Source organism: Chaetodon trifascialis, chromosome 9 (genome assembly GCF_039877785.1).
Source record: "Chaetodon trifascialis isolate fChaTrf1 chromosome 9, fChaTrf1.hap1, whole genome shotgun sequence".
NCBI classification, from domain to species: domain Eukaryota; kingdom Metazoa; phylum Chordata; class Actinopteri; order Chaetodontiformes; family Chaetodontidae; genus Chaetodon; species Chaetodon trifascialis.
The window spans coordinates 1,289,179-1,308,622 of record NC_092064.1 but is presented as its reverse complement, the minus strand read 5'-3'; the positions used below and the strand labels follow the sequence as shown (position 1 = coordinate 1,308,622).

General features: G+C 40.0%; 1 protein-coding gene across 7 annotated transcripts in view; it reads left to right on the top strand.

Moving 5' to 3' along the window:
- Positions 1 to 19,444, top strand: part of nf1a (neurofibromin 1a) — a 170,923-nt gene that overhangs the window by 23,078 nt on the left and 128,401 nt on the right. For all 7 annotated transcript variants that reach the window (XM_070970162.1, XM_070970164.1, XM_070970161.1 and 4 more), the window contains exons 8-19: positions 605 to 762; positions 856 to 1,029; positions 2,088 to 2,216; positions 2,340 to 2,414; positions 2,511 to 2,642; positions 3,329 to 3,466; positions 3,838 to 3,951; positions 4,901 to 4,980; positions 7,932 to 8,055; positions 8,377 to 8,623; positions 9,813 to 9,886; positions 10,249 to 10,332. In XM_070970162.1, the coding sequence (XP_070826263.1) occupies positions 605 to 762; positions 856 to 1,029; positions 2,088 to 2,216; positions 2,340 to 2,414; positions 2,511 to 2,642; positions 3,329 to 3,466; positions 3,838 to 3,951; positions 4,901 to 4,980; positions 7,932 to 8,055; positions 8,377 to 8,623; positions 9,813 to 9,886; positions 10,249 to 10,332 (1,529 nt within the window). The remainder of the gene's footprint in view (positions 1 to 604; positions 763 to 855; positions 1,030 to 2,087; positions 2,217 to 2,339; positions 2,415 to 2,510; positions 2,643 to 3,328; positions 3,467 to 3,837; positions 3,952 to 4,900; positions 4,981 to 7,931; positions 8,056 to 8,376; positions 8,624 to 9,812; positions 9,887 to 10,248; positions 10,333 to 19,444) is intronic.

Below are 19,444 nucleotides of genomic sequence, written 5' to 3'. Positions count from 1 at the left end.
CTTTCAAAGTTTGAAAGGCGAGTGAAAGACAAAGACAAATCTTTGCCCTTAAGATGTAGATGGACTGTCGAGTCTTGATCTGAGGTATTGGCTCTTCAGTATTATTATGACCAGGCATCTGACAAGTAAGGCCCTAAATATTAAGTGAGTAATAAAATAAATATCAGTAGAATAAATAAATAAATAAATAAATAAACAAACAAGATTTATCAGCTAAGTGAAAGAAATATTGTTAGGATAATCAATTAAAAAAAAACAAAAAAAAACTATTGTTGGGTGGAAGCTTGAGATTATGTTCTACCAGAGCTAGTATTGCAAGAAAATTTGTGGAAAACTTTGAAAAAGTTGAGCTTGGCAAATTTTGCACAATTTTAATGTAAAAATGATACATTTTAAGAGTGAACTTTAATAGTGGAAAAGAGTTTTAATTATGTCTTTGCTTCTGGTTTCTTTCTATTCCCATATTTCCATAAAATCCCATAAAAAGGCAAATGGCAAGTTTTTAAACACGATATGAAGGGTCTCTGATGTTCAGCACAATTGTGATAATTATCAAAGCTGTTATTAATTGTCTGCCTGTATATTGGTCTTGGTGTGCGTTCAGAAGCTGCAGAGAAGCTGTTTGACCTAGTAGACAGTTTTGCGGAGAGCGCCAAACGGAAGGCAGCGGTGTGGCCACTGCAGATCATCCTCCTCATCCTCTGTCCAGAGATTACACACACCATCTCCAAAGACACAGTAGAAGACAGCAAGGCCAACAAGGTGGGAGGAAAGAAAGCATGACAGAGACAAACAGACAGATCAGAAATTCAGTCCAATGCTCACATGTACTTTCCTGTCCTGTTGAATCTGCAGAAACTGTTTTTGGATAGTTTGCGGAAAGCTTTAGCTGGCCAGGGTGGCAGTAAGCAGCTGATGGAGAGTGCTGCCATTGCATGTGTCAAACTGTGTAAAGCATCCACCTACATCAACTGGGAGGATCACTCAACCATTTTCCTCCTCGTCCAGTCCATCGTCATGGATCTAAAGGTCTGAGCAGTCACTGAAAACTGACTTTCCTCTCTTTATGTCATGTTTTCTTTTCAGCATTCCTTCTTTGTATCAATTTTGGTCACAAAAGCTACAAAATTAAATCTATTCAAATTGAAAGATGTTTAATTTCCCACAGCAGTCAAATGAATTCTTTAAACTCAAACAAAAGGAGACAGAAATTGTGTTAAAAAAATGAAAAATAAAAAGTACTTCTATTGAAAATATGGCTTGCTGAGCACCACAAATCACAAAGTTGCTCTCTACCATATGGACAACAATCTTGTCTGTATCATGACTGTATTTGTCCCCACAATCTGCCATAAGTTGACAGGTCCCAGGAACACAGAATACATGCGGATATTTAGAATTCCAAGTGTAGTCTTACCAGTACTGGATTTTTGGGGCCAGACAAATAACGGTATTTGAGTGGGGCAGTTTACAGTGTAAAAATGCTCTCTGATGGAGACACTATTAATAAATGACTTCAAACACACCTCTGACATTTTTCTACTACAGTTTCATGTTACTTATTAGCTGCCATACTACCTGGTGCTGATACCAGTATATCCACATTGAGCTTATATCTGCTGGTATACAAGTTTTGAATATTGCTCATTATGTCAGTTCATTAATGCATGCATGCATGCATGTTTTCATTCCATAGAAGGTTCATGCGCTGTGGCTTTGGGGAGGTTTTTGTTTTTGTTTTTTTAAGTGTGAAACATAAGATTCCCTCACCCTAATTATTTTTTTAATTTGTTCATTCTGCTGGATGCTGCTGGATGGACTCTGGGAAATGTTCCAAACTTAGATTGAAAAACTTTATACATTAACACAGAAAATATGATTGTTGTTAAACCACTTAACAGTGATTTCTTTGATAAATTACCGTTTTGTGTTGTAACTGGCCCAACTAATTCACCTTATTGTGTAACGATCACCAGTTATTTCTCTCTATGAGCATAATGTGTCAAGTCTACATTACATCTCACCAGAAATGTCCTTTTGAATGACCTGTGACTTCAGTGTGGCACATGACCCTCCCTTTCCCACAGGCTCTGCTGTTCAACCCAGCGAAACCCTTCTGGAGGGGGACAGGCAGCCAGAACGCTGATGTGGAGCTAATGATGGACTGCTTTGTCTCCTGTTTCCGCATCAATCCTCACAACAACCAGCACTTTAAGGTGGACTGAAATGAAGTGATATTTATTTGTTGTTTATAACGTTTCCCATATTTAACTTGGGGCAGATACATAATATCAGTGACTCTAGTTAATTCTTGTGAGTGTTTTCTCTTTGTCCTGAAGGTCTGTTTGGCCTCCTCCTCCCCCTCTATCTTTCACTTTGTCCTGGTCAACTCATTGCATAGAATAATCACCAACGTAAGTCTGCAGAGCTTTTTCACATAATAGTGATGATAGAATAGTTTTCTGCATTACTTCACTTGTCATATCTCGTCCTGTGTTGTCTACTTTCAGTCCCATCTGGACTGGTGGCCAAAGATCGATGCAGTGTACTGCCACTCTGGAGATCTTCGCTTTATGTTCTCTGATACCCTCAACCGAGTTGTCCAAGGTGTTGGCACCCATGCTCCATTACGCATGACACCGGTGAGAGGACGGCAACTTTTCACATTACTTTACTACATGCCATAGTCAGTGTAAAGTTTAGGACTGAGGGTTAAGTCCTCAATCTGAAAATGCATAGAATGGATAAAAAAGTATCTTAGAATTACAGAATTTATTTTTTCAGTCTTAGATCATTATCAAGGCAAATATCAGTTTCAGTGGTTTTGCTCAGTGTATCCTTGTTCCCAGATATCCACAGTTAACTTATTGACTATGGCATTAATACTGCTGAGAGGAATGTTAACTAGGCCTACGAAAATAAGACTCGTGTTGTAATAAATCGTAATTGTCCTTTAGTTTGCCTTTGGTTATTTAGCAATGTATGTTTTTGTTATAATGTTTTAAAAAAAGACAACAATGGAGCTATAGGGCTAAGAGGATCCCTGTGATGCTTATAGTAGATAAGCACCACAAGTGTTGAAAAATGTAGAATATATATCAGTGTAAGATTTCTTCATTCTTCAGTCACTACCCAAATCAAGTGGGAACCAATTTTAATATTATCAAAATCTACTTAGAATTTCATCTGACTGCATCCATTCATAGTGAAGAATCAAAACCTTGAATTTGTCCACTCCTGGTCACAATTTTCTTTGTATGCTCTAATGCAGATTGAAAGCAGTATGACTGAATCTAACTGGAGTTCTCCGTGTTTTCTGTTCAAGCAGAGTCTTACATTCAAAGGGAAGATGACCACCAGCCTTAAATTCAAAGAGAAAGCCACAGAACTTGACACTCGAAGTTACAAGTGCCTCCTTCTAGCTTTGGTCAAACTTATCCATGCTGATCCCAAACTCATGTTGCATGTGAGTCTGCCACAACATTCATGCCATGTCATATTTTTTTGCATGCACCCATATCCGGCTGAACAATCTGAAAATATTTTGACAGATATTGCGATGACAATGAGTTATGATTTTAGTGAGAATGACAATGTTTCATTTCATTTTCACTGGGAAAAAATTATGAAAATGTGCTCTTTGCTGGGGTCTGTACCAAACAAGCATGTTCCCTTACATCTGGAGAATGTCATTTGTAGGCCAGGCGTCTCTGTAGCATCGTGATGCTTCATTTGTGCTTCATAGTATGTCATGACAAATTTTATCTTTATCAAAAAATGACAGCTCCTGCGTTTTCGGTTCTACTTGTTGTTATGTTGTCTGTGTATTGTTGTCAGAACCCAGTGAAGCAAGCTCCAGAAATGCAGAGCAGCACAGCAGAACTCATCACCGGCCTGGTGCAGCTAGTGCCTCTAACCAACACTAACCAGCTCTCACAAGAAGCCATGGAGGTCAGACAACAAACCCAGTGATTCACCAAATGCACAACTAATGCTTCTCATTTTTATGGCAAATCATAAATCAGTTTTTTATCATAAATGAGATTTTAAGCTAACATTAAGGACGTTAAGAACATATTTGTACTATTCAGTTCAAAGTAGTTTCTGTAAAATGTTTTGTTTAGTGGATTCACCAGAGACAGATAAGAAAAAGACCGCAGTACATTGGAGAAAGAGGTTAAGATATCCTGGCTTTTCTTTCAACACTTCCTGCAGGTGTTTCAATATAAAAGCCCATCATAAATGGGAGGAATTATGCCCTTTAAACTGCTGGAATGATTTTAATGTGAAGCATCTGTGCAATAAGTTTAGAGTTGCATTCACTGTATAGTTTCATTGAGCTCAATAATGATATGAGTAATGGTGAAATTGAGGCAACTGGAAATATTTAAAAAACAAAAGCAGCCTTTGTGTTAAGTAGATAGTGTTCTCAGCAGTGTGGTGGGTTTGAACTGATGCAGTTAGTTCTGTGAACATGTACATTATCATGACCCTATCAAGACTACAGGTAAATATGGAGGTGTATTCACAACAAATAGCAAATTAAAACAGAAGCAGATCAGAAAACAGTGAAACATCTTATCAAAATATGATGAGATATACTTATAAAATTGAACAAATCAGAAATAAAGATATCTCTCTAAAGTAAAGATTTGGTTCTCTCTCTCCTGGGATACGTAACTGCATACTTAATCTGTGTATTTGAGACATCACATTGAAGAAGTCTCTTTGAAACGCAAGATTTAAGATGTTTAATTTTTTTTGTTTTTCTTCTTTTGCATTTATTTTTATTGTTTACAGTAAACCTCTGCTAAGAACAAACAGTTTTTTCTATCACCTCCTCCTGGGTCTTTCTCTATTTCTTCTCTCATTTCCTCTCCTCTGTTCTGTCTGTTTCCAGGCTCTGTTGGTACTGCACCAGCCAGAGACCATAGAGCTCTGGAATCCGGATTCTCCCATAGAGACGTTCTGGGACATAAGGTACTCAACAGTCTTCTCATCATTCCAGTAAGAAATGCCTGGCTCAAATCCACAGCTATACCCATGGAGCCACAGTTGTCTACTCTGACTCAAGCATGACATGCTGGTTTTGGTGACATGGTAGTTTTGCAGAATCTTCAGATCTGATCTCTCCCTCTGTGCTGTGCTGTGCTGTGCTGTGCTGTGCTGTGTGGTCTGCAGCAGAGATGTTGGAGTAATGTCAGGATCAGACTACACAATTTTTTTTCATCTGTGCTGAAGGTCATTGTGTCAGATCTTACAATCACAGTGGCATAAACTCTTGCCATGTCTTGGTCGGGTGACTGGCAAGACTACATGGATAATAGATGTCATCAGAGAGGCGGTGAAGCAGCTGTAAATCAAACTGACGGAATCCTTGAATGTGATGCTGGCGGTCTTGTATACCAAAAAAGGAAAACAACGAAAAAACAGCTGTGGATGCGCTATAACAATAAAAGCAAATGCAAGACGCAGTGTTAATTTCAGCCCATTCGGTCATAATTCATACATCCACTGGGTAGCATTCAGATAACAACAGGTCAGCAGTGGCTGGCCTATAGAGGGCGCCGGGGCTCCGCCCCACCAGCTGTGAAGGGGAAAGATATTTTTTTTTTGTTTGTTTGTTTTTTTCCCCAATGTCAGTTTTACTTAATAGTGTGTGTGTGTGTGTGTGTGTGTGTGTGTGTGTGTGTGTGTGTGTGTGTGTGTGTGTGTGCGCACGCCTATGTCCAATTTAAACCATTTAAACAACATTTCGACTAACTGACACTCATTAAACCGTGAATTTCCACTGACAGACAGTGTATCATTCTCTCATGGGGTGCTCGGCAAAGTACCCCTGACTTGCAGCTAAATAACCAATCCGGTTATGGTTGCTAGGGAAAAATTATGAATAATTGGCCTATCAACGTCGCCAAATTTAACGCCTGTGGGGCGCTGAAAATGTAGCCCCAACTGCTACGTAAAATGCGTGAAGGTTTAGGATTGCTAGAGCTACGTGAGTTTTTCGTAGTCCTGCGGAAAAAAAAAAAAATACAGTGACGAGGAAGAGAGATGACGGCGATGGTGATGGCGGTAACAACTGGAGTTCAGGAGCAGCTTCCACCATATTCGATGAAGTCATTATTAATGTACCCTTTTGTGAGACGGAGGAAAAACTTCTCGTTAAGGAGCTGGGACTCGACAAGCCTGAAATCGACATTTCCAAGCAAACCAAGGAGAAAGATAAATTGTACAAATGGAGTTTGTGTGGTGCAGCCTATGTACTTTTCTGTTTCCCCTGTATCCTATTCAGAAGTGACAAATGTGAGTTGACTTGGACAAAGACTGGACTAACTGACTTAAAGCACCTCTCCAAAGGGATCAAGAAGCATGAGAGATCCAAAGTTCTCATGGAAAACTGCGTAAAGCTCGCTGTGTTCGAAAAGATTAGCATAGCAACGCAGCTAGATGATGGGCACCGCATTGCTGTAAGAAGGCACAATGAAGAGGTAGATAAAAACCGTATGTAATAATAATATAGTCGTGGAGACTGCTTTGTTGTTTCTCTCAGGCTGACATGCAATGACAAATTTTGCTGCTTCTAGGGCACTGATGCTGTTTTCTCCAAGTAAATGTTGCATTTTTTCTTGATTAGAGAGGGTATTAAAATCATCTGTTTATGTTTAATTTTTGAACTTGGTTCTCAATTCTTTGTATATGTTACATTTTAATAGGAAATTCCCCCTTCACTCACTCACTCACTCACTCACTCACTCACTCACTGATTCAGCTGAAATCATACCCTTGTTGTGAATTTATCCCTTGATTGTATTGTATAGTATTTGATAGCATAAAGTCTAATTTCGCTGTAAATTGTTACTTTTTCTTTGAAAATGTGAAATTAAATTATTATTGTAGAACTGTAGTCATTTTCCGACTGTTCATTTTAATGCTTATACTAGATTAGGCAGGGAAACTTGTTGGCACACTGGCCCCACCAAGAATTTTTTTCACCGCCGCCACTGCAACAGGTACGAGTTTCACACAATTAGAATTTTATTTCCATAGTTATTTATTCTACAAGGAGCTTGCTTGGCTGTGTTAGCCACATCAAACAGGCTACTTTAACGTTTGATCTGGAATTAGTAATGATAAGCATATTCCTCTAGTTAGGACCAGGAGTAGTTTTTTGGTAGCATAGCCAGCTGCTCCCCTGGCTGATGAATTGCTTCTGCTATTTATTGCCAGCATTTGTCTTTTTTGACATGGTCATGGTACCCCCTTGAGGAAACATCAAATAGGCAGGGGTACTGTTACCACAGCTCAATTAACTTTTCCGTTCTTTCGTTTTCCCACCTGACAGCAGCAACCTCAGCATCCCTTCTCCTCTTCTCCTCCTCTTCTCCTCCTCTTCACCATGGTTACCTGACTGTGCTCTGGAGAGAGCACCTGATTGGTAAACGCTCGGGAACATGTTGTGGGAGATGTCACACCAGGCGTGTCAAAAAAAAAAATTCTGCAATTCATATCTTTCCATAGGGTTGTCGTGGACTGTTATGAGGCATCCCAGACATTGCACGACAGGTCATTTAGCATGTCACACTACACGGGTATAAATGTCAGATTGTCGTTCACAATGACGTTTGTAATTAGTTGGCCATGACAAAATCGTCTAAAAATCGGGCTAGATTTTGTGTAGTCTGATCCCAGCATAAGTCAGTGCAGCTGATCTGATATTGTTAGGAGGACAGGTGTAATTTGTGTGTCTGATAAGCATCTCTCAGTAGCAGTATAGTTTGAGATTTTGTAGTAAGCATTCCTTGTCCAGTGATACAACCTGTTTCCCACAATTAATGTCATGACTGTGAGAGAACAGCAAATCTTCGTGATCCCTGATCTAAACTTGTTGTTAAAGTTTACAGAAAGTTGAAGTTTGCTTCTTTCTTCAGTTCACAGGTGCTCTTTCTTATCTGCCGCAAACTGATTGGCCAGCAAATGGTTAATGGGACAGAAGTTCTCAAATGGCTAAGGGAGATCCTCATCTGCAGGAACAAGTTCCTGCTCAAGAACAAGGTGCAGTCCTGTTCCTAAACTGTTGCAACAAGCTTCTTTATTAGTTACCAAGAAAGTCAACAGTTAGAGGTAATGACAGACAAGCTGACAACTGAACAAATTTCGCAGTCTCCCTTTGGCTCAGTCGGTAGAAGGCAATGAATATTACACAGGTTTAGGCCATGTGCACACTGAGAAGTGTAGTCATCTTGGGGTCTGTTTTGCTGACTGAGAAGCAGATTTTTGGTGGTGTGAAAGCTCAGAAAGTTTTAAGATTTGGTATGACACCCTGTCTGTGAGAAAAACTGTATAAACTATATGTTTGGTCCTCAATCATTCCAGGAGTGTGCCACGATGGGTGGTGGTATTCCCATCTGCCGGCAGGCACAGACAAAGCTGGAGGTGTGTCTCTACATGTTCCTGTGGAGTTCCGACACTGAGGCGGTGCTGGTGGCAATGTCTTGTTTCCGCCACCTCTGTGAGGAGGCTGACATCCGCAGCGCTGCTGATGAGGTGCCTGTCCAGACCATCCTGCCCAACTATGCCACCTTCAATGAGCTGGCCTCTGTAAGCAACATGATGGGAACAGGTCAGTACTGCTACTCCTTCCTTTCGTGCATTAAGTTTCTCACCTCAGATATGACAGCTTAACTGAAAGTTCAACACTGCACCCCACCTTCTGACATGTGGTACATTGTATTATTATTCAGTGATTTTATTGCATTTTCATAATATAAAATAAACAATTCATCGTTACAGATCATTAATAGATGCCTATGTTCAGTTCCATTAAGAAACATTGTATAGTATAGAGGTGAGGAAAAAACAATCTCATATGGGGAACAGTATGTTTCTGTCATTGGAGATATTTTCCAGCTTTGAAAATTTGTTGCCAGATCTTATATACAGTAAATCTGAGCTTTGAGTGGTGAGGTTGAGTTGAGCAGAGGATGAGCAAGCAATGTAGAAAAGGCCACAGCCTCAGCTTGGTTAGCTGTGATCTTTACATACTGCTGGACTACTCTGATTATGACCTACAGATATTTAGGGTCATTAACAGTGCAACATACATTTGAGAAGGTGTTTAAAAACAGAAGGTCTCTAGCCAGAGACAGAACCAAAACATCTGGCTTTGGAAGCTTAGATCATGTCTGCATCTGCATCTCATCTTTTCCTGGCAAAAGTGGTTTTCCTGGTCTGATGGAGCCGCTGAAGTACCAAACTAGCTGTTAACAGTCCTAACATTTCTGATATTTGTGAGTTCAGTTCCTCATCCCATTGCAGCTTGATGTGATCCAAGGAAAGAAACATGAAACATGAATTGTCTAGCATAAAATAGCTACTTATTTTGCAGTGGGATGTTCAAGCTGTTCAGCACAGATGCCACAGATGGAGAATTCTAATTTGTATTCTTATCGTTGTTGTTGTTGTTATTTTTATTTATTTATTTTTATTTTACAAAACCTCAAAGACACAGATACCAAGAGAAGATTGGGGAGTTCAGTAGTACTGAACTGCAGTAATGCAGTTTCAGATGCCACAAGAGAGATTTTCTACCATCTAGGTCCAAAACACCGATTATGGAGATTATCTTATACAGTGGATATTATGGAAGTAAAACGAATGGCCAAAGGTCTATGTAGCCCCCAACAGCCAGTTGTGCAGTTAAGAAGAATGTAATTCTTCCATCTGGTACTTAGTAGAAATTCTGAAGGCTTTGCCAGTTTTAGGACTTAAACTGTCAGTTACAATAAATAGTTTGGATGTCATTTTCTCAGGCCGGTCCACTTTGCAGAAGAGGGTGATGGCTTTGCTGAGGAGGATAGAACACCCTACACCAGGAAACATTGAGGTAAAATTCAGTTCAAATTGCAGTGGGTTTTACCATTTTTTGTCAAAGGTGTCAAAATTCACCTTTTTAATTATTAAAATGAAGAAAGCAATGAATGCTTAATAATAAAAACCATTCCAATGACAAATTGTAACTTCAAAACTCAAATGTTTGTTCTGTTAAAAGGCATATTCAGAGACACATTTGGTTTACCAGCGCACAGAATATGAACTAAATAGTACATTTCAAACCAATATACTTCCATTTACGTGATTTCAGGTTGCATTTTACTCAGATTACTCAGATTTCTCAGGCCTTTGCTTTTGTACTGTTGTTAATTACATTTTTGTTAATTGTTTATTGTTTGTTGGTTCCACCTTCAGGCTTGGGAAGACACATTTGCTAAATGGGACCAGGCCACCAAACAGATTCTCATCTCCCCCAAAAACAAGGCAGATGATGGGCAGGTAAGCAGGCAAGAGAGGGGATATCTCCTCTGTGTAACCTTTTGAATGATGGCATTATGATCATTTGTTCTATCCCTATCTCTACGCCACAGTGATGTGATTTAGGTGAAACTTTACCTTCAATGTGTCAATTTCAGACAATTTCTTTTTGACCTGAGACTTGGGCTGGGCGATAAAAACGATAGCAATATATCTTGCGATAGACACGTCATCAATATCAATAGAAAATGTGTTCGATAAAACATTCGATAATTTTTTTTTCTTCGTCATAAGAAACGTGAAGTTGCGAAGCGAGGTTGGTTGCATGAGCAAAGGCACTCGCTCTCAGGTAACCGAGCAACGTAGGGAGTAATCGCTGATCAGTGAGAGAGACACGCTAACACGCCAATCATGTAACAGTATCAAGTTCGGTTGCGCCGTGTCGTTGTCACATGTTTGATGCTTCGCGAGGAGTGAGATGAGAAAAAGAAAGTGAGCGCTGCAGCGAGCGAAGAAATTGTCAATAAAACAGAGAAAGTCAGCTCGCCAGTGTGGCATTTTTTGGGATTTTATAAGTCGGACCGTAGTCAGGCCAATGTGGTCTGTAACTTATGCAAGACTTTCGTCCCCACCAAGACCGGTAATACCACAAACTTATTTAACCACCTTAGGTTGAGTGTCTGGACTCTCACCAGACACTCACTCTTTGGAGTGCAAGCAGCAGACCACCATGCAGAGGTATCTGCTTCAGTGCCTGATGACAAATCATCTAAAAGGCACGAAGACGTAACGGAGGCAGCGGCATATCATATAGCTAAAGAAATGCTTCCGCTGAGCACTGTGGAGAAGCCAGGATATAAACATCTGTTACACGTGCTTTTTTTTTTTTTTTTTTTTTTTAAAACACACTTGCAATAAAAATAGAGTTGAATAGTTCATGTATGTTTAGAGTAAGAAGAGTGACTAAAGTTGTTCATATGTCTAGGCTGGTTTCATAGTTCAATCAATCTTACTGTGCTGTCTATCATGTTTGGTTTTTTGTATGTTACTGATGTCAAGTCTACCTCAGTTTCTGCTGTTTCCAAAACACTGCACATATCTGAAAACATTTTATTCACCAGAAGGTGAATCACCTTGTGAACTTCCTGCACTAAACCTGCAGGAAAAAAGTTCTCAGGTTTCTCTCTGTTTACATTTCTACACTTTTTTTTTTTACATTTATTATTTGAGTGTTTTCCATGGTTGTGTTGACATTTCCTTTCCTTTCTGCCTTGACAGCTGAGGGGATTATAATCAGAGGAAGGTTCAATTTAAAATAAAAATGTTTAAATTGAATGTATTTTTCTCCCGGTCCTTATTTTAAACAGGTCATAAAAAATATCAATAATTATTGATATCAACCAATATAAAACACTTATATCGCAATAGAGTTTTCAGCCATATCGCCCAGCCCTACCTGAGACTAAAACCCTTCATTTGGCATGAAATCTGTGCCTGTGTTTCTTCTTAGACCTGTCCTGACCTCATTGTGAGCTGGTCCAGATACCACCACAGTTTTCTAGCATGCAAAATTTTCTTCTTGCCAAAAAATCCAAAAGCATCCAATGAGAGGGCCCAGGAAACCAGAGGCATGAAAGGGAGGGACAGAAGTAGCTGACACACATACACAGATAATGATATTGTTAATGTAATAGTGGAGTTATGAGGAATGAAAAGGAGATGGGCAGATGTACTAAGGCACATCAAAGTCACACAAAATATACAGAGAGAGAGGTAGACACAGAGCAGGAGGCCCTGCAGTTCTACAGATGGAGGTGGGATGCTGTTTATATATGTAATGTCAGTACAGCAATGAGGTAAATGTATCAAAAATATTATACAAATTCAGTTGCAGCTTGTAGTGCATTCAGTTCAATTCCATTTTATTTGTATAGTGCCAAATCGCAACAGAAGTTGTCTCAGGACACTTTCCATATAGAGCTGGTACAGACTATAGTCTTTATCTGCAGATACCCCCAAAAAATCCCTCATGAGCAAGCACTGGCAACAGTGGCAACAGGCAAAACCTCAGGCAGAACCAGGCTGTGGGTGGGCAGCCATCTGCCTTGCCTTCATATTTCCTTTCACATTTATCCTTGATTGAACTGGAAGTTGTTCTGGTCCACCACCTTAAAGGATATGCAAGAGCAGCCTTCACGGAAGTCTTTCAGTGGCTGAAATGCCCCCTTATTTGATATCAGTTATTGATTAGACGCTGCAACTGATCAGACTCATCTGATCACGATATTACGGGACTTTTGGACCAGAGTGAAAATGGACAACAGATTAAACCAAGATATATCACTTCCAAGTTTTAAATTTCAAGTTTTCTGATTGACCATTGTGTAACAAATCAGCATTAATTGTAGGTCTGTCAGAATGCAGGTTATTAATCATGTGCATGTGTTTGTTAAACAGGTATAGAGAAAAATACTGCTGTTCTGGCAGTGAGATCTGTTTGATGAATTTGCGTTGCATGTGTGCACTGTGCTAAGACTAATAAAGATAAAGTGTCTGTAACTGTTAAAGACAATTGACAACTGATATCAGCTGCCGATGTCAACAGAAAGGGGCATCACTTCATGTGATGCTTCAGAGGAAAGAACTTCTAATTTCTCTAAAACATATTTCCCCATTTCTTCTCTCCTCGCATAGCCCATGCATGCTTCTCATTGGGAGGGACTAAAACTCAAAGAAAAGACACAAGTGAGAAATGTGGATGCAATTTAACCCCTTTAGACCTGCATTTTTTTCTGCTGGGCAAAAAAAAAATTTTTTAACTGTCATATTTTTTTATAGTATTTTTTCATGTCCATTCCAATGGACGCTACGACACAATGGCCGTAAAATGTCATAAAAACTTAAGAAAAATAAGGCAGAGTTTTTCCACATAGTACTCATTACTCATAGTAATCAGGTATGACCTAAACATCTGGAACTGGATGTCTGCATGTGTTTGAGTCTGTGTACAGTTCTGAACATGCACATGAACTTGATAGGTGCATCACAGTATGGGTAGGGAACAGCAGTGAAGTCATCACCAGGAAAACCCGGAGCCTGCAAGAAGGGAGGGAAATAACACAATCTGAACATGCACATGAACACAAGATGTATGATTGTCGACAAGATTACCTAAAATCAGTTTTGCCTTCAGTAAACTATCATGGAACTTCAAACACATAACCATACTTTTTATTGTAGGATAATGAACTGATAACATGTTAACTTGGAATGGAACTGGAACCTGAACTTGAGAAGACATCAGCTTGTGGATGTTTTCATGTATTCTCAATGTCGATGAGCAGCCTTGAAGCAGTTTCGTTGTGGCACAAAGCACAAGTGGATATTGCACTTGTCACAAAAGACGTGTTTTTCCTGTACAGTTTGGCAGCTTACATCTGGTAGCTTCTTTCTTTTCATCATAATTTGGCATGTGATCAACCATGTCATACTGCACTTCAGGTAGAGGCCTTACATCCTGAAATGGTCTGTGAACTGGTCTCTGTGGGACATGCTGTGGTTCTGGAGACACACTGGGTCTTCCACGTTTTGCTGCCACTGTTTTATGGACTCTCACCAGACACTGGGCCACAGTCATCTTGAAATGGAGGAGATCCTGGATGTCTTTGGTCTGGATATTGGCCCTCTTGGCGTCCAGCCTGTACTCCAACCAACTGTTGACCACAGCCATGTCAAAAGCATGTGTTATCATTCTCAGGGTCCACTTTTTTGACTGAATTTCTGTTCGGTGCAGACTGACAAGTTGATCAAGCAGATCAACGCCGCCCATTGCTTCATTGGACAGCTTAACCACCTCTGGACGGGACACCATCACAAACTGGGTCTTCTTTTTGTCCCACCGCTGCACTTCATCCAATCTGCCAACACCAACGAAGTTGGAGGCCATGAGAACTGGTCTGTTGTCATACAGTACCATTTGACCAGTGCCACCTTATCACGGTTTACAACTTCATCAAGGCTTTTTGGCCATCTCTTTATCAGAATGTAGAGGAGGCCTGGCAAAGCGAGAGACCCTTGCTGTCCCAGCGGCATGAATTTTCCTCTCATCCAGCAGCTCCAGAAGATTGTATGTTGTGAAATAGTTGTCAAAATACAACTTGTGGTTGGCCTCAGTGATTCGCTGGCTAAGATGGTACACCACTCCAGATCCAAGTCCCAGCTGCGTCCTATGCTGTTGTGATAGCTCCATTGTCGTGCCTTGGTGCAGCAGGAAGTCGTAGGCCATGCCACTTTTCCCGCACAGGAAGTATATTTTCACCCCCCATGGGTGTGGCTTGCCTTTGATGAATTGCTTGACAGACAGAGTTCCACAAAACGGCACCATTTGTTCATCAATGCAAAGGTTCTCCTAGTGGAAGCTCCAAGCATCTACTGAGTATGGCATCATAGAGAGGACGTACCTTGAAAAACACATCATTGTTCTCAGCTGGCTTCTCCAAATTGTTAACCAAATGCAAATATGACTGGAGCTGGAAGAATCTGTCACGGGGATGGTATTTTGAAAAATACCAATGTCCATCCCAGCTTCCCAGTACATGGAGACTCTTGGCATTTTCATCACTCCCATAGCATGTAATAAAATCTGATGGTCTACTGTATCAAAGGCGGCGCTAAGATCCAGTAGAACCAAGACTGTGAGTTTCTTGTTATCTAAGTTCCACCTGATGTTGTTTAAAATCTTTAAAAGTGCTGTCTCGATGCTGTGGTTCATCCTAAAACCAGACTGATGTCTCCTAAAGATATTGTTTCTGTTTAAAAAGTCATTGACTTGGTTAAAAACCAGTTTTTCTAAAATTTTACTTAAAAAGGGTAAGTTGGATACAGGTCAGTAGTTATTAAGAACTTTGGGGTCTAGATTGCTCTTCTTCAGAAGGGGCCTCACCACAGCTGTTTTAAAAGTGGTGGGGAAGACGCCTGTCTGAAGAGAGCAATTTGTAATGTTTAAAAGCTGTTCCTCGAAGAATGCATAAAATTATTTGAGAAGTGATGTGGGAATTGGGTCTAAAAGGCAGGTTGTTGGGAGTAGTGTTTCCTCAGGCAAGGACAACAATTCCAATGTGTTAACAGTTAAAACTTGTTGGGATAAAAGGCTGAATCTGATGTCCTTGATCTTGGTTCTGAAGTGGTCTGCAAAGTTCTCACAAAGAGCGTTAGATGGCATGTTAAGAACTTTATTAAAATTTGTGCTGGTTAAAATATCAAAGTTGGAGAAGAGGAACCGGGGTTTGTTTTTGTGGTCTATGATGAGTTTTGAAAAATGAGAAATTCTTGCCTGTTTACCTGCTTTATTGTAGATTTTGAGTTGTTGCCGTAGAGCTTCGAGGTGGACTGTTTAGACTTCCTCCATCTCCTTTCAGTACTCCTGCATTGTCTTTTCAGTTTGTGTATTTCATCCTTGTTTCTCCATGAGTGGGTAGGTTTTCTTACGATTGTTTTGGTTAAAAGTGGAGCTACTGAGTCTAGAGTGGACTTCAGTTTGCAGTTAAAATTGTCAAAGATAAAATCACAGGGTGCAGGTAAAATTTCAGCTGGAGTACTCTGTAAAATTTTAATAAAATTTGTAGCCACTTCAGAAGTTAGATAGCTCTTCACTGTTCTCACCAGGGCCTCGCGTAAAACTGGTGATATTAAAAAACACGGAGTAGTGGTCAGACACAGCCAGGTCGACAACAGAGGACACAACAGTGGACAGGCCATGGGTTATGACCAGGTCCACGGTGTGTCCCCTGTTGTGAGTTGGCTGTGTGACGTGCTGCTTAAAATCGAGAAAGTTTAAAAGATTTAAAAATTCTCTGGACATTGGGTCCGAAGTGTCATCAACATGTAAGTTAAAATCACCAGTTATTAAAATCCTGTTATAGGTAGTGTGAATGATTGATAAAAGATCTGAAAATTCACTGATAAAAGAGCTAGAGTGATGGGGTGGTCTATATACAATTATGCACAGAATTGGAGGCCTGCTAAAAACAAAAGCGTGGTGCTCAAATGATGTGAAACTGTTAAAAGACACTGCGGCAGAATTCAGTGTGTTAGTTAAAATTGATGCTGTTCCACCTCCATTTCTCCCCCCTCTAGTAGAAAATAAAAAATTGAAATTGGGTGGGGAAACCTCAGTGAGAACAGTCAGTGCCAAGCCATGTCTCGGTTAAAAGAAAACAGTCTAATTTGTAATCTGAAATCACGTCATTCATTAAAAAGGTCTTATTTAAAAGAGAGTGCACGTTCAGCACTGCCACGTTAATGTTCGTGCTGAACGTGCGCTCATCGTGGTGAATGAATGACAGTCTGTGTGCATGGTCTTAAACATTCGTTGGTCTAATCCTGATCAACAACGGTTAAAATTACCACAGATGAGCATAATCATTTCTCTGTACAAATATATCAATGCTAGGGTCACTTAAAAGCTGCCATGCTTCGATGATGATTGCAAGAATAGCATGCACGCTGGTATCTTTATTGGAGTGAGTCAACCTCATGCATGAATCATACATCAATAATAGCCTAATAAAATGCATGATTGACGATGATGATGATACAGAAAGATATAAATGCATGGCAAAAATAACATATTGGCAATATTTTAAAGCTCCCCTTGGCTCCTCCATAGTTCATACCCTGGTCGCAGTCATTTAATGCGGTCTTAGATTATTCCAGGTGGCATGATCTTATCATCAGTACAGCTGATCTGAGGTGAGTTGTGTAGTTTGCAACCCTCATCAACATGACATGGCTCTCAGCAGTCTGGGACAAAGAAAAGTCCTATAGTGTGAGGGCTACATATTGTCAGACAGAAAACAGGGTCTGACTAGTTTGTCTTTGTCATTATAAGACAAGATGTGCCTGATTTTTACAATGTTATGTAGATGAAAAAAAGGCTGTCCTTGAAATTTGTTTTCCAAGTTATTTAAAGGACATATCCTGATCATAGCTAAGGCCCAGATTGCTTACAATGGTGCCAGTAGCCAATGCAATGCCATCCAGAGTAGCTATATCATCAGTTTAGGACCAAGTACAATAGCTTCACTGTTGTCAAAATGTATTAACAAAAAGTTACAGTTTATCCAGGTCTTAATATCCTGAAGATATGCTTTGAGTTTACTTAACGGATGGGTTTCATCTGTCTTTATTGATAAATGTAGCTATATTTATGCATAGCGACGACAAAGGAAGGAAGCATGTATAGAGTGAATGGTATCAGTCCAACCACTGAGCCTTGTGGAACTCCATGACTGGCTTTAGTGTGCACAGAGGAATCATCATTAATGTGTTCAAACAGAAATTGACCTGACAAGTACGATAACCCCAGTTTAGTGCAGTTCCTTTAATGCCAATTAAGTGTTCCAGTCTTTGTAAGAGGATACCATGGTCAATGTTGTTGTTAAGAAAGTCACACAATTGATTAGCGACTGCTTTCTCAAGAACTTAAGAGAGAAAGGGGAGGTTAGGTCTATAGTTGGCTAAAACCCCAGGATCAAGAGTAGGCTTCAAAGGACTGTGGTACGTAGCTTGCTGATAATGACAGCTTGATCATGTCTCGTAAAGAAGAACCAATTGAGGGTGTTAGTGCAGCTCCATCTAACTACTGAAAGCCCTCTGAGACATCGTACCCGAGCGTGTAGTTGATGTGTAAAATGCCATAGTCCTTGATCTTCCTTCTGGAGAGTTTACTGGGATGTTTTCTTAGCATTACAAACAAAACTACTGTGTAAAAAAAAACAAAAACAAAATCTTGTGTAAACAAGGTCTAAACACAGTCAAAAACTACTGTGCTCTCCAAAGCTTAGGTTCCATAGCTGCAGTAACTAACCAAAAAGCACATTACATCACATTACATGTCTCATCCAATAGGAGAGCTGCAGTAATTATCAGCTACAAATAAACATTTATAATAAAACTGTAGGGGAATTAATTTGATGTTGCATTCATTGATAAAATACCAGGGCACCACCTTCCTCAGCTAAGAAGGACTGCAGGGATTAACCCCTGTAATGCTGATGAAATACTAACGAATGAACCAAAAGTAGACCAGTCTGATAACCTGAACCTTAAACTCTAGATACAGGGATCGTTAATATCCAGCTCAAAAGGACACCATCTGACCACGAATTGAATAAAAAGTCTTATTTGTTAAACACAATTATGAGTAATGAATAATGTATCATGAATAGTATGACAGAGGATATAGGTGATATGAAATAACACAAACAATAGCAGAGAGAAACTTACAGCAAAACAATGGCAGAATGAGTTTGGCGATAGTGAGAAGTAGCCTGAGGAAAAACTACTGAGGACGCAAATGCAAAGTTAGTGTCTTGAACGAATGGTTGAGAGAATTTAGTTAAATTAACAGTGTCATAACCTCACGGACCAACTCTTTTTCAAACCCCCTTAATGCATGCCTACTTGTCAGCGATGTTCCTGTCGAGGCCTGCTCAGAACTGACACGAAGAGGCTTCCAGTGGTCATCCGTGGCTCAATCTGCTCAGAGGTCCAGTGAAGAACCAGGCACACCAAGGTTGAGAGCCGATGTTGGACAGGGATGTTCAGGAGCTTGAGCTCCATGGTGTTGGTGGCAGGCAAGGAACGGCTTTGAATGGTTATCTAACCCGAACCAACAGGTCAGCGGCTGGCTGCAGGTCTGCGATGGAGTTGGTGAACGAGAGGCACGACTTTAGATTTAGCAACAATTAGATTGATAGCCTTGTGATGGCTGGTCAAAAAGTTTCTCCAAAATTATTATTACTTGACTAGAATTTTATTGATTTAAAAAAAAACATTCTGCGGCTTAATGTGGCAAGTAAAATGAAAGTTTCACGACAAAAACAAAAGAAAACACATCTTCTGAAGAATAACTCATGCTACTCAGCATTGCTTTGAGCAGCACAGAAGACAGAGAAACTTAAAGAACAAAATGACTGGACAAGACTAAGACAAAGAAGGCTGGATGAAACTCAGCGGAAAAACAACTGTAAGAGACGAAGGGAAATTAAGACTGACAGAAATGATAACAGAATAGAAACTGAGTTTGTGCTGCATGCTGCAGACGGTATTATCCTCCAAGGCGTGTCTAATC